This window comes from Buceros rhinoceros, unplaced genomic scaffold (genome assembly GCF_000710305.1).
Source record: "Buceros rhinoceros silvestris isolate BGI_N320 unplaced genomic scaffold, ASM71030v1 scaffold38307, whole genome shotgun sequence".
Classification (NCBI taxonomy): Eukaryota; Metazoa; Chordata; class Aves; order Bucerotiformes; family Bucerotidae; genus Buceros; species Buceros rhinoceros.
The window spans coordinates 32,845-44,881 of record NW_010422292.1 but is presented as its reverse complement, the minus strand read 5'-3'; the positions used below and the strand labels follow the sequence as shown (position 1 = coordinate 44,881).

Genomic DNA, 12,037 nt, shown 5'->3' with positions numbered 1-12,037 from the left:
CGGTTAAGCAAAGTGCAGTCAGGAGGAAAAAAGCATGGTTTCTGAAGAGGTTTTCTGAGCTACCCTGACGTGAACTGAAGAGCCGTGGGTAGCACTGCTGATGTATTTAATGTACTGGCTTGGGTTTGGTTGGGGTTTTCTTTTCCCCATTTAATTTAAGCCAATTATAAACATACAATACTTCCTCTTAAAATATTAATTCACTCATGTGCCTGAGCATTTCTGAAGGATAACTTAAAATACTTCTAGTTTAGTGGTTATGCAGCAGTAACGTGACCTTCAGATATGTGTCACACTATTATTTTGCACGAATATTTGAGTAGGTTATTTCATTCTTGTGAGGACAAATTTCATCCTGCAGCAGTAGCATACAAACTGCACTAGTTCACAAATGTGTCATTAAATTTATAAATTAAATCGACATTTGTATTTTAGTGACTCCTAATATTTATACTTGGCAATGATACTTGCTTTTGTTGTTTTGTTCCATACCAATGTGGTGATCTTTAAAATATAGAGGTTTGGGTGAAGATTTAAAAGAAAAGATCTTTTTCGATTTAACAGCATTGGAGTTTCCAGCCTCTGACTGTACAAATGATGAAGAGACAACAAACCACCACCACTACAGTTCTGTTTTGGTGTTTCTGAACTCATCCAATTGGTTCCTGGATTAATTACTTTTTAACAAACAATTCATAGAATGTAAATTTTAGGACTAATTAAATTTTAGGTCCTAATTAAAGGACTGTTGTGCCAGATGACTGAAAAAGGCAGATTCGGAAGGGGAGAAGCAGGGTTTTCTGGAGAATCCAGCCAGCCCATTCACACCTTTTACTGCGTACTTGTTTTCGTTCCGCATTGTTCGGTTGTCCGCAGGCTTTGTTACTGAAATCTGACTACAAATGAAGCTGGTGAACCCACAGTTACAGACCAGCTGTACCGCAGAGTAGTTGAGGGGTTTTATGAATCACAAACCAAGTTAACAGCAGGTTCTATAAAATAAATAAATGGTTACTATCCTTATCACTTATCAGCCTTTGTAAAGGGAACAATCAGATAGATATGTTAGTGATCACGTATCGTTTCCATTATTGAACTTGTTTTACTATTCATTGTGTCGGGTCTTAAAGGCACACTCTCAGAACAGCGGGAACAGCACGAGCTCAACACCTTCTAGGAAACCTCAAGCATCTGCGCCCAAAGTCCGCAAGAGCGTCAGCAGCCGTATCCACGAAGCAGTGAAGGCCATTGCGCTGTGCCACAACGTGACCCCAGTGTATGAATCCCGGGCGGGTGTGTCTGGAGAAACAGAATACGCAGAGGTGGATCAGGACTTCAGTGATGAAAATCGAGCTTACCAGGCTTCCAGCCCTGATGAGGTTAGTATACAAGGGGAAGAAAATATCATCTCGTAAAGAACAGGATAAGCTAAGCTAAAAAGGAGCAGAACTGTGATAGAAGAGTGGTTTGGGCTGGCTTGCTTTAGAATTAGCAGTAATCTGGTTTTATTTCCCCTACAGCTGTAGGAAAGATCTGGTGTTCCTGTGTTACATAGAAGTGTTTAAAATTACTTGACTAAAAGGTCTGTGAAGTCTTTGGGATCAATTCTGTGTTGACTATTGCAATTCAAGTTATTGGGTGTATTCTCAGAACATTAGTCCGTGTATGAATCACAGCATATACATGAAACTGCTTTGAGTGATGTCCAACCAGGTACCTCAGAGACACTACCAGTTCGTGGGATGCATAGATTCTTAACGGGAAAAAACCCAAACCTCTAATTCTCCTGTAGAAAAGCTTTTGAGCTGCTAACCCTAGGCAGCTTCATCATCTTCAGGGTTCAGTCAAAATTGCGTCAAGTGTAGCACAGATCTGAAACCCCATTGCAATAAAGACATGTATTCAACTTCCATTGAAATTTTAAATAAACCCCCCTTCTTTCAGTGGATTTGGGTTATTGTTCCAAGTAATCCTGTTTAGGGGCCTAAATTGATGGTCTAAAATTCAATCTAAAAAGATAGTAGAAGAGAAGGGCAAAACTCAAGATTCAAGATACTGCAAAGTAAGGATAAAAATACTTATAGCCCATTCACTTACTAAAAACCTACATGTGCCTGATACACTAAAATGCAGAAATTAAGTGTTTCAAGCTTGGTTTGCCTTTGAAAGTGAGCAGCTTGAGAGCATCTTTGTTTTAAAGTAATTGTAGCCGTGTCTGAAGCTTGGGTGTACAGTTAGTGGTGTAGCCATAGTAGCTTAGACCTAACCAAAACAAGGTGGTTGTAAGGTGTGAAGGAAGGAGTGCGTGCCTGAAAGCCTGGACATTTTTTTCTAGCTATAGAATTTAATCTCATACAAGATAGTATTTCTTCCCCAAAACTCATCTAGCCACAGCTTAGCCTGCTCTTCCTGTATACATTTGGTTTTCTGTCTACTCTATCACCACTTGTAATGCTAACAAAACCTCAGAAATTCAAATTGCCAGCTGTAATTGCTGACCGTAACAAGTCTACAACAAGTATTTGTAGGAATGTGAGGAATAAAATCAAGTCTGTCTTCATCTAACACCAAACCAGTAGGCATCTCAGGTGCTATAAACAGTTCATAGGGTCAAAGGATTGTAGAATATAAAGAAGTGGCTGGTTCTCAGAAATGAAAGTGGCAGTCAGGATGGTTTTAAAAATAAACTCTAGGCAGGGTTTGAGATGCTGCTCTTCGGGTTGAACCAATAATCCGTACCACTGTATGTGGTGGGGTGGTCTGTAGCATGGGTTGATCTGCATTACGACGTGAGAACGCTGGAGGTGCCTTTGTTTGTGCCGGAGGTACACTGTGAATGTCATGTGTTAGTGTCAGTGTGTAATGTTTGACTCACATTTTGCATGGGTACAAGTTTTCATCTGCACAGATATTCGCTGAATAGGTGAGTGGAACGAGCCTGTGAGGTGTTACTAAGGGTAGCAGTAGACTGCACGAGCAAGTGTCTGCCTGAGGAGGTAAGATGACAGGTATGGGTTTAGTAAACACCCTGCTTTAACGGCAGAGGTATGACTAAAGCAGGTGAAGAGACGTGCAGTTGAGAGACACTATGGGAGTGGTTTTTTCCGCTTGCTTTTCTCTCCTCATGGGCTGTTGTAAATTAACTCATTTAGTTGGACCCTGAAAACATTAACCATAAAGAGCAATTGCCCCCTCGTATTTGCCAAAGGAAACAGCTGTAAGACCGGAGAATTATGCCAGTAGTGCCCTTGGATGACAGTAGGGAATTTGACCTCGGAAAGAGGAAAGGAAAGGTCGTAAAGGGCTGATACGACAGCACTGGGACTCAGGGCAGAAAGGGAAGTGGAAGAGGAAATCAGCAACGAAGAAACTTAGTGCTTCAAGGCAGAGAAAGCACGGGTAGCCTTTAATAATGATTTTTTTTTAAATCATCTCAACTCATACATTTGAACCATATGATAGTGAAAATCTTACTTTGTAGAACAAACAGCATTAAATCCTTTTTGTTTCTCAAAGATAACGCTTGAAACACTAGTAAAATTATCATATTGAAAAATATGCGTTAATATAACGAGAAATTGATGCTAAATGGAGTCTTATAAAAAGATGAAGCTACAAAAAACATTTAAACAGCATAAAAATTGCAGCATGACAGCAAAAAGCCTTAAGAGTTGAAAGACTAGCAGATCTTTATCATAATTTTTTTAAGAGTTCTATTGATGCAATGTTTGCAAATCACTGGAGCCTAAGGAAAATAATGTAAATGGTTCATTATTTAGCTTATTGAACTTTCCTGCAGTTAGGTTGACGGATGATGCCAATGTTTCCCAATCACCAAAGTACCATTTTAAAAGCATTTTTTATTGAATAAAGTGCTTTGAATATTGCACCCTGGAGCTTTATTTAGGGAAATGGTTCAATTGATGCTTTCTGTTTAACCTCAGCACTGACCTATCACAACATGTTTGGTTAATATGCAACATTATCATTTAACAGACTTAACCAGTTTTATGCATTGTTCTTCCTCGACATTACAACTCTGGTCTCTCAGATTTTGTTTATGGAGCTGGCTTGATTGCAGCCTTTTGCGTCATTCGCACAGTTGTCTGTTGCTGTATGTGATGTCGCGTGGTATCCCCATAGCGTATAAAGAGCAGAGAACGGTGTGTAAGTATAAACCGCTGTTCCACGTGGGAAAGTATAAGCAGCAGTTTAGCGACACGTTGACAGACTACACTTAATGAGTTGACTTGAGGAATTAATTTGGAACTCTTCCCATCTGTGCCTGTATGTGTGCATCCGTATATACTGATAAAACAGAACCATAACAAAGTATGCACATTTAGAAGTAGGTACCTTAATCATTAAATATGTATTTATCTATTGTTAGAGTAACCTGAGATAAGTAACTGATTTTGTATTCATAATGTGAACCCTGCTTATGCCAGGCCCTTTGTTCCTTATGATAAGTGATCAATATTTCATTTTCTCTGAAAGAGTGGGACGTTTCTTTTGTCTGTCACTTGTCCTCTACAGCCGTAGCATAGCAAACAATACGCATTCACCGAGAAGCCCCTGAAAAAACAATTCCGACCTGGCGGTGGTAGCTGTGAGTCCGGCTCATCTGTAGGAAGCCTGCTACCGTAATGTAATGAACAATCATAAAAGGGTATAAACTAAGGAAGTAAAGCAGTGGGGTTCAGAGGTCACAGACCCAAGCAGTTCGGGGGCATGCTATGAACAGGAGCCTCTGAAGACCTTTGCTCCCCTTGGTCAGGAGAGATTGATCTGTCACGATTTTTAATGACTTCTTACTCTCATAAACCAGCTATTTATTGGTTATACTTTGTCCCACACTGTTATATTCTCAAGCATTTCTAATTCCAGGATTTTGAATATTTAAATACTACCTTAAAGCATGGTCAGTAATTTAATTCCAATGTTTCTGTCCAGAGACAACAGAGTTGCTAAAATTAATTACAAGGATACAAAGCCAATCATTTAAAAACAGGCAGGGAAATGATACGCTCTTAGTGAAGCAGCCGTTGTGTTTACAAAAGTGAAGCTGTTATGTATAAGACATGTTGTATTGTTTAATTCATTTTATTGTGTGTGCTTATTGAAGCAAGACTAATTGTGTTGTTTTGTCAATGTATTGTGAAAAGCAAATCACTCAGTAGCATAAAACCATCACTTTCATGACCTTCGAGACCCACAAAGAATAACTACTCCATAGCTTGTCTTGAATATTGATCAGCAGCTTTTGCACATGATCAAGCTGTGGGTTTAAGTTAATAATTTTATTTTAAGTATGAAGTTTCTCGATGAAAAGTGATGGACTGCAAAGGGTAGTTACCAAACCATTGTTTATAAATATAAACAAACCGGTGTGGATTAGAAACATATGTGAGTTCTTGTTGAACAATCCAGACTGAAACTGCTGGGAACACTCAGGCAGTGGGAAAAAGAAATCTCACTGCTTCTTCCCTGTTTCCAAATCAACAGCCTTAACTTCAAAATACCTCTCCTGTAACCTCTATTGTCTTTACGCAGCCACCTGATTTTGAAAGGAGATGATGCTGTCCCAGGTGAAGGTGCTCTTAAATACTCTGAAGTAAATGAAGGTTGGTTAGAGGAGAATTCTTCCAAAGCAGCAAAACTAGATTACACAATTTCCATCCCTACAAATTGGTCCCTCATACATGCCAAAACCTTCAAAGCCTTTACTTACATGTGTCACATTTCTGTTTAAGCGGTCAGGTTCATAGCTTGCCTCCGGAAAAGCTGTCAGCACAACTGCGAGAGAACTCCCAAACTGCTGGATGGGGTGGAGGAGAGCTGCCCACACCAGCCATGAGGCATCTCTTTGACTGTTGGGTCTATTTCTGCTATGGTATTTGCACTGATCAGTTTAAAAGAAAAAAAAATACATATGCAGTTGTGTGTAGGCCAGGTATAACAATCCAAAACAACTGTGCTGCAAAATGCTAATTTACATGGTAGGTGAAGCCGAGCATAAACGAAATAATAGAGATGTGAGTCACCAACTACAGAACCCTGAAGTCCTGGCTGCAAAAGGACGCACAGGAGATGATGGGGTGTTAGGGGAAAGATGCAATTTACAGGGCAGAATGTAAGAGTAGCCTTTCACTGGGAAAACTGAAAAATAACCTTGGCAGTATTGGATCATTTACAGCTTGTATGATACTTCTATTGAAGAAGAAATGTCTCTAAAAAGACTTCCTGTGATTTTTGAGGTTTTAAACTGGTGCTTTTCAAAGTGTGTTGTTCTCTTCTGTAACCACGTCTTGCTGTAGTTTCATCTGGTGATGCCTACGCAGGTGGCACTACCAGGGGTTCTTAGGGATTCACACTTTTGTTTTTCCATTTTAAGTTTTCATAGGAGCTGCAGTGATTTACTTACTGTGGGTGAAATTCTTAGTGAGCATTAGTCATCGTGATTGTTGAACTTACCCAGGGTTTTTGTACTTGCATGTCTTGGTTCAGACTGCTTGATTCTTATTTTTGTTTCCTTCCTGAGATTAATAGCAGAGGCAGGTTCCATAAAAATTATTTGAACTTCATTGTCATTACCTTTCTAGTCATTCAAAAATCTGGCTTCCAATAATGATTAGCATTTGGAAAAATGAAAGTAGAATTGAGGAGGAGAATAACTCTCTTTTTTTAATCAGAAACTTCCCATTCAGATATGGAATATGGTTTGTATATAAACTAACAGTAAAGCAGTTTTCCTAAAATATGCCGAGAACATCTTCCTTATGTAGCGATGTCATCGATACAAAATTGTATTGTGGTTTTGTATAATTTCTCCTGGATGTCCTTGAAGTATTGTTGAATGTGTATCTGGCGCGGGGGTTGTGTCATTTTCAGGAAGAAGTTCAAGTAAGTTTTGATATTCTTTAGAGGAACTTTTGTAAGATGTCTGAAGGAAAATACTCGATGTATTGAAACTTCGTACTCAGTCTATTGCTCGTCCCACTTTTTTCTAGATTCTTGGAAGAGTTTAGACTTCTACTCGAGCAATAGTTGTTTGGTTTTAGCCTAATTTATACCATAGTATAACAGACCTTTCACACTTAAATGTGTCTCTCTTTTTTTTTTTTTCTTTCCTCTCTTTAGGTAGCTCTGGTGCAGTGGACAGAGAGCGTTGGTCTCACTCTGGTTAACAGGGACTTGACGTCGATGCAGCTGAAGACCCCTGGGGGACACATTCTGACCTACTATATTCTGCAGATCTTCCCCTTCACTTCTGAGAGCAAGCGCATGGGGATCATAGTTAGGGTAATTTTGGGAGCCTTCGAGGTGTTGGGTTTTATTTCTCAAAATTGCTTTTACTGAATGTTTATTTTTGTAAAATTAAATAGAAGCTTGATCCGTCAGGGAATGTGTTTCGTGATTTTCAAATGGGAAACTTTGACATGGGTACACCTGAAATACTAGGCAAGCACTTGTGGAAAAATCAGGCTACCTTGATGTTGCAGAGAGCTTTGTAAACGATAAACTCTGCTCTTATATGGGGCCATGTTCATGTCACTTCTTCACTCTTAGCTTCCGATGCTGCAAGTTGCCTTTAAGCCTTTGTTTTTAATTTTCCATCTGTTTCTTGCATACAAAATATGTTGCCTCTTCACAGGATAAACTAACGGCTAAAACTTCTTACTGTAGTAGTTAGCATCTTTCCATACTAGTAGTGGTGCTGTTTTTCCAGACCAGTGCTGACATCTGAACCAATGTGCACACACAGCCCACCCCACAGGGTCTAAGAGTTACCAGCTTAGTTGGCTCCTGGGTATGCCCAGCTGGGAGCACAATAATCAGCATTAAAACCACCGGTGAAAGGAAGCCCCACCACCATGCTAAAAGGAAGGTTTAAACATCTGCAAATGTTAAGCTATCCATGCTACATACTTCTACCTTCTCCCTACCTAAAATCAGACCCTGTAGCAGAACACAGTGTTGTTAGATGGTTAGATCAGTGCCAAGTCCCAGTTAAACAGGTGTGAAACTCATCCCATTTTTTTATTTGCCCCGATGACAAGCCAAATGTGCCATCAGCTGCAGGTGATAATACTTCAGGCAGAGTGTGTGTATGCTGAGGTCTGCAGAGGCCTTGGCAAGGCTGTATGTCATTAGGTGAGGTTGGCACTAAAAGCCTGTTTAGCAGAGACATGCTCAGAGCCATTCTGAGCACCTTGCAGACCAGACTAATCCAGTTCTCCAGACAGACAATGGCTCAGAAACTCCTGATTTGGATTATATTTGCCTGCGTGTGAATTCTCTGACTGTGCAATGAATGTTTCATCACTAAAACTTCTGTAACAAGCATTTACACCAAGTCATTTGTAAATCTTCAATTACGTAGGTAATTCAAAGATAAAGAGCAAACTCTCTGGTATGTGCTAGATAGTATATGCCACCAAAGAAAGAAAACAGTAGTTGGAGGGTATGTAACAGTGATATTTTAAAACTTAGATGGGCAGTTCAGGGATGCGGAGAATCTGTTATTCACATTGGCTCCAGTTAGAGCTCGTCCTCTTACATGAGAAAGCAGAGTATATGCATCTCGATGAAGTCAGAGATGTCTTTGGAAGTAGTAACAGCAAGTAATAAAACTTGCCATCTCTTGGCAAGGTACTTCACCTTTGAAAATTATAATCCACTGGTTACTTCAAAAGATAATTAGATTATTGGTAGGTAATTGTTTTGACTTTAAACAGATTTTTTTTTTTTCAATTTAATTTTTTTGGTAAAATTTTAGGATGAATCTTCAGGAGAAATTACATTTTACATGAAGGGTGCAGATGTTGCAATGTCCACTATTGTACAGTACAATGATTGGTTAGAAGAAGAGGTAAGAAACACAACCGACATTTATAAAGATAAAAATTTTGTAAAAACTGAAAACTTAAAATCAAAATATCAAGTATTATTGGAAAGGGTTTAAAGGAGAGCCTGAGCTGGTGCAGTAATGAGTTTTGACGTCCAGTTACATGTATCTTGAAGGGGTTTTAAGGATTGGAATTATTTCCAATTCATGAATAACCCACAGGAAAAGCAAAGCTGGTAGACATAGCAGAACATGTTCCAACTTAAACCAAAGAAATTTGTTTTTCATTGACTGCCCTTTCACATAAAACCTAATTACTTCTGGGAAGTATTCTGCTATAAACCTATTTATCCTGAAATGCCCTTGTTTTATCAAATTCTGCGTTGAATTATGTTTATGAGTTACAAAGTTCAGTAAGAGTTGCAGCCAAGTTGAAATAGTTTTTTGCCGCATTTATTAATATTAAGTAGCTAGTGACTGAATTTCTGGACTAATTAATATTTTTCTCTGTGTGGCTCGAGTGGGTACCAGCAATCATCTTATTTTGACCCTACATACAGACAATATGTTAATACAATGATTACACCATGTATGTTCATAATGGTATTGGCAATATGAATCAATATGTGCTGCAGGGCAGTTTGATTTATTCGGGGACATGAATAAATTAAACTCCCTCAAGACCTAGCAAAATGTCATAAAAATTACTTTTGGCGATAATGATGCACAATTAATTGTAAAATACTTGTTTAATTTATTTAGCTTTATGAGGTCAAATCAATAAGTGTTTTGCACTGGGCAGCCTTGTTTTTCATTCAGACATGCTAGTCCCTGGCTATTTTTAAATGTGTGGATATTTTTCTAGTAAGGGGTGCATTTGGTGGGAAAAGAGGATGCAGCTCTGTAACATGCCTCAAAAACAGTTTTACTTTATTTTAAAGCTTCAAAGACTTTCAAAGCTTTCAAAGACTTTCTTAAGCTGGGAGAAGAAATCTAATTGGCTTACTAATGGCAAACCACTTCTGAAGTATAGTTGCTTTTTAGTCTGTGGCTTCTCCAAAATAATCTAGGAGTCTAAAGAAACACCAAAGGTTATGGTGCAGATACCCCTGTTAGCACAGAGTGTAGAACATGTACATACGGTTGACTGTGTGCATAACTCTCCTGTGGTTTGGCCTGTTCAGTGTGGTAACATGGCACGAGAAGGACTGCGTACACTGGTTGTTGCCAAAAAATCACTGACCGAAGAACAGTATCAAGATTTTGAGGTATGAAGGAACGGAGTGATCTTGTGCTTCACCGTATTGAGTTACTTCAATGGGGACATTCCTCTTTTTTGTGCTATTAGGGTGGCAAAAAAGAGGGTATTTAAAATACCTGTTCAAGAAGCTGTCATTTGTTAGTGACCGTTCTGCAGTTATACACAGGAATCTGTTTTGCTTTATTACGCAACTGGACAGAGTTTTCCCAGCAGCTGGAGCACTGTTAATTCTGTAGCTTCAGCATGACCAGAAAAATGTGCTTGTTCTCAAAGATAAGGGCAGTTCTTGCTTAGATGCTGTGGTGCCCAATTCTCTGTAGTTCTTCAGAAGGCGTTCTCTTGAGGAGACTTGTCAGAAAAAAGCATGTATAGCATTGGGCATAAAGTACAGTTCACTCTTTAAAATATCTTCAATTAAGAACAAGATTAAAGACAAGCATTTAGCCTAATGAATCCGTATTATAACTGATTGGTAGGCTGAACATGTATTTTACAAGTCATAAACTCATGAAGTGGTTTTTTGCAAACTCTTAAGTGGTTTTGTGTTTGTGCAAACAGAGTCGGTATAACCAAGCCAAGTTAAGCATACATGATAGAAACCTGAAGGTTGCCGCTGTTGTCGAGAGTTTGGAGCGAGAAATGGAATTGCTGTGTCTCACTGGAGTAGAAGATCAGCTGCAAGCAGATGTTAGACCAACTCTAGAGATGCTGAGAAATGCTGGAATTAAGGTAGTAAACACATACTGCTGATGTAACAGGTTAACAATTTTTTTTTTTACAAGACATGAAATAATTGTCGATATTCGGGTTCATTCAAAGTAAGAAAAATGCTGAGACCTGAAGCACATTCTGGACCTGAGCTAGCAGAAACCAACAAGGTGTTGGGTGTGCAGGTCCCTTGTCCACCACAGATTTCATTGATCTTAAGCTTACTTCTGTAGGAAAACTACCAGTGGATAACTGTATGTGACTCCCAGTCATTTATCCCAACTGTCTACAGTAATCTGTCCCAGCTGACACTAAATGAGGTTGGCACGAGATCGTTATGATTACGGTGTTTTCGGGCTTGGCACTCACCAGAAGTCTCAGCAAAGATCAAAATGTGAATTGTTTGAACTAGAATTCAGAACTGCCCTTGGAGTTTGTTCAAGTGTCCCCTTTGAAAAAAAGGGACAGCGTCAAAAGCTTTGCACAAGAGTTTGTGTTGTGTTTTGTTCATAGGCAAGCTACTCTAGACAGCTGTTAATTGCACATTTAGAAGTAAATTTATCTGGAAGAGGGTTTGTAGTAAAGGTTAGAGCATTGTCTGAGGGGAGTGGGCAAGATTAGCTACACCTTGCTTTTGAACCAGAGTGTCAAACCGCACAGAAAATGTGTGGAGACTTAGCATTTGTTAGACTCAACAAGGTGCCATGGGGTTTTTAGCCCGAGAAGGAGGATAAGTTCTTTTGCTTTGCAGCAAGCATGGGAAATCACCCTTAACATGAGAGAGGAGAGGGAATGCATGGAGCTTTGCCTTGGGACAGATGATGAGCCAGTTGAGAATTTACAGGCTAGACTCAATGGGCAGACCAACGTGGAGAAGATTATGGTGAGTGTCTGCTACAGACTGCCTGATTAAGAAGTAGCAGAATAGGCCTTCTTCAGACAACTGAAGAAGCCTCATGTTTGCACATGCTGGTCCTTGTGCTGGACTTCAGCCTCCCCAGTATCTACCAGAAGGGCAACACAGGCAGGCACGAGCATCCCAGGAGAATTTTGGAGTGCAGTGACAGTAATTTCCTGAGACAGGTGATTAGGGAGTCAACAAGGAGAAGTGCCCTACTAGTTCTCATACTACAAACAAGGAGGAATTGGTCAGGCACGCGAAAGCTGGTTGAGGGGGCAGCCTTGGCCATCCACAGTAGTTATGAGAGGGTGAAGTTCAG

At 39.6% G+C, this 12,037-nt stretch overlaps 1 protein-coding gene across 1 annotated transcript in view; it reads left to right on the top strand.

Moving 5' to 3' along the window:
- LOC104496812 (probable phospholipid-transporting ATPase IIB) overlaps positions 1-12,037 on the top strand; it is a gene marked incomplete at its 5' end in the record, with an annotated part of 46,114 nt that overhangs the window by 19,380 nt on the left and 14,697 nt on the right. The window contains 5 exons of the mRNA XM_010139979.1: positions 1,131-1,379; positions 7,141-7,302; positions 8,780-8,872; positions 10,033-10,116; positions 10,668-10,838. Coding sequence (XP_010138281.1) covers positions 1,131-1,379; positions 7,141-7,302; positions 8,780-8,872; positions 10,033-10,116; positions 10,668-10,838 — 759 coding nt within the window. The remainder of the gene's footprint in view (positions 1-1,130; positions 1,380-7,140; positions 7,303-8,779; positions 8,873-10,032; positions 10,117-10,667; positions 10,839-12,037) is intronic.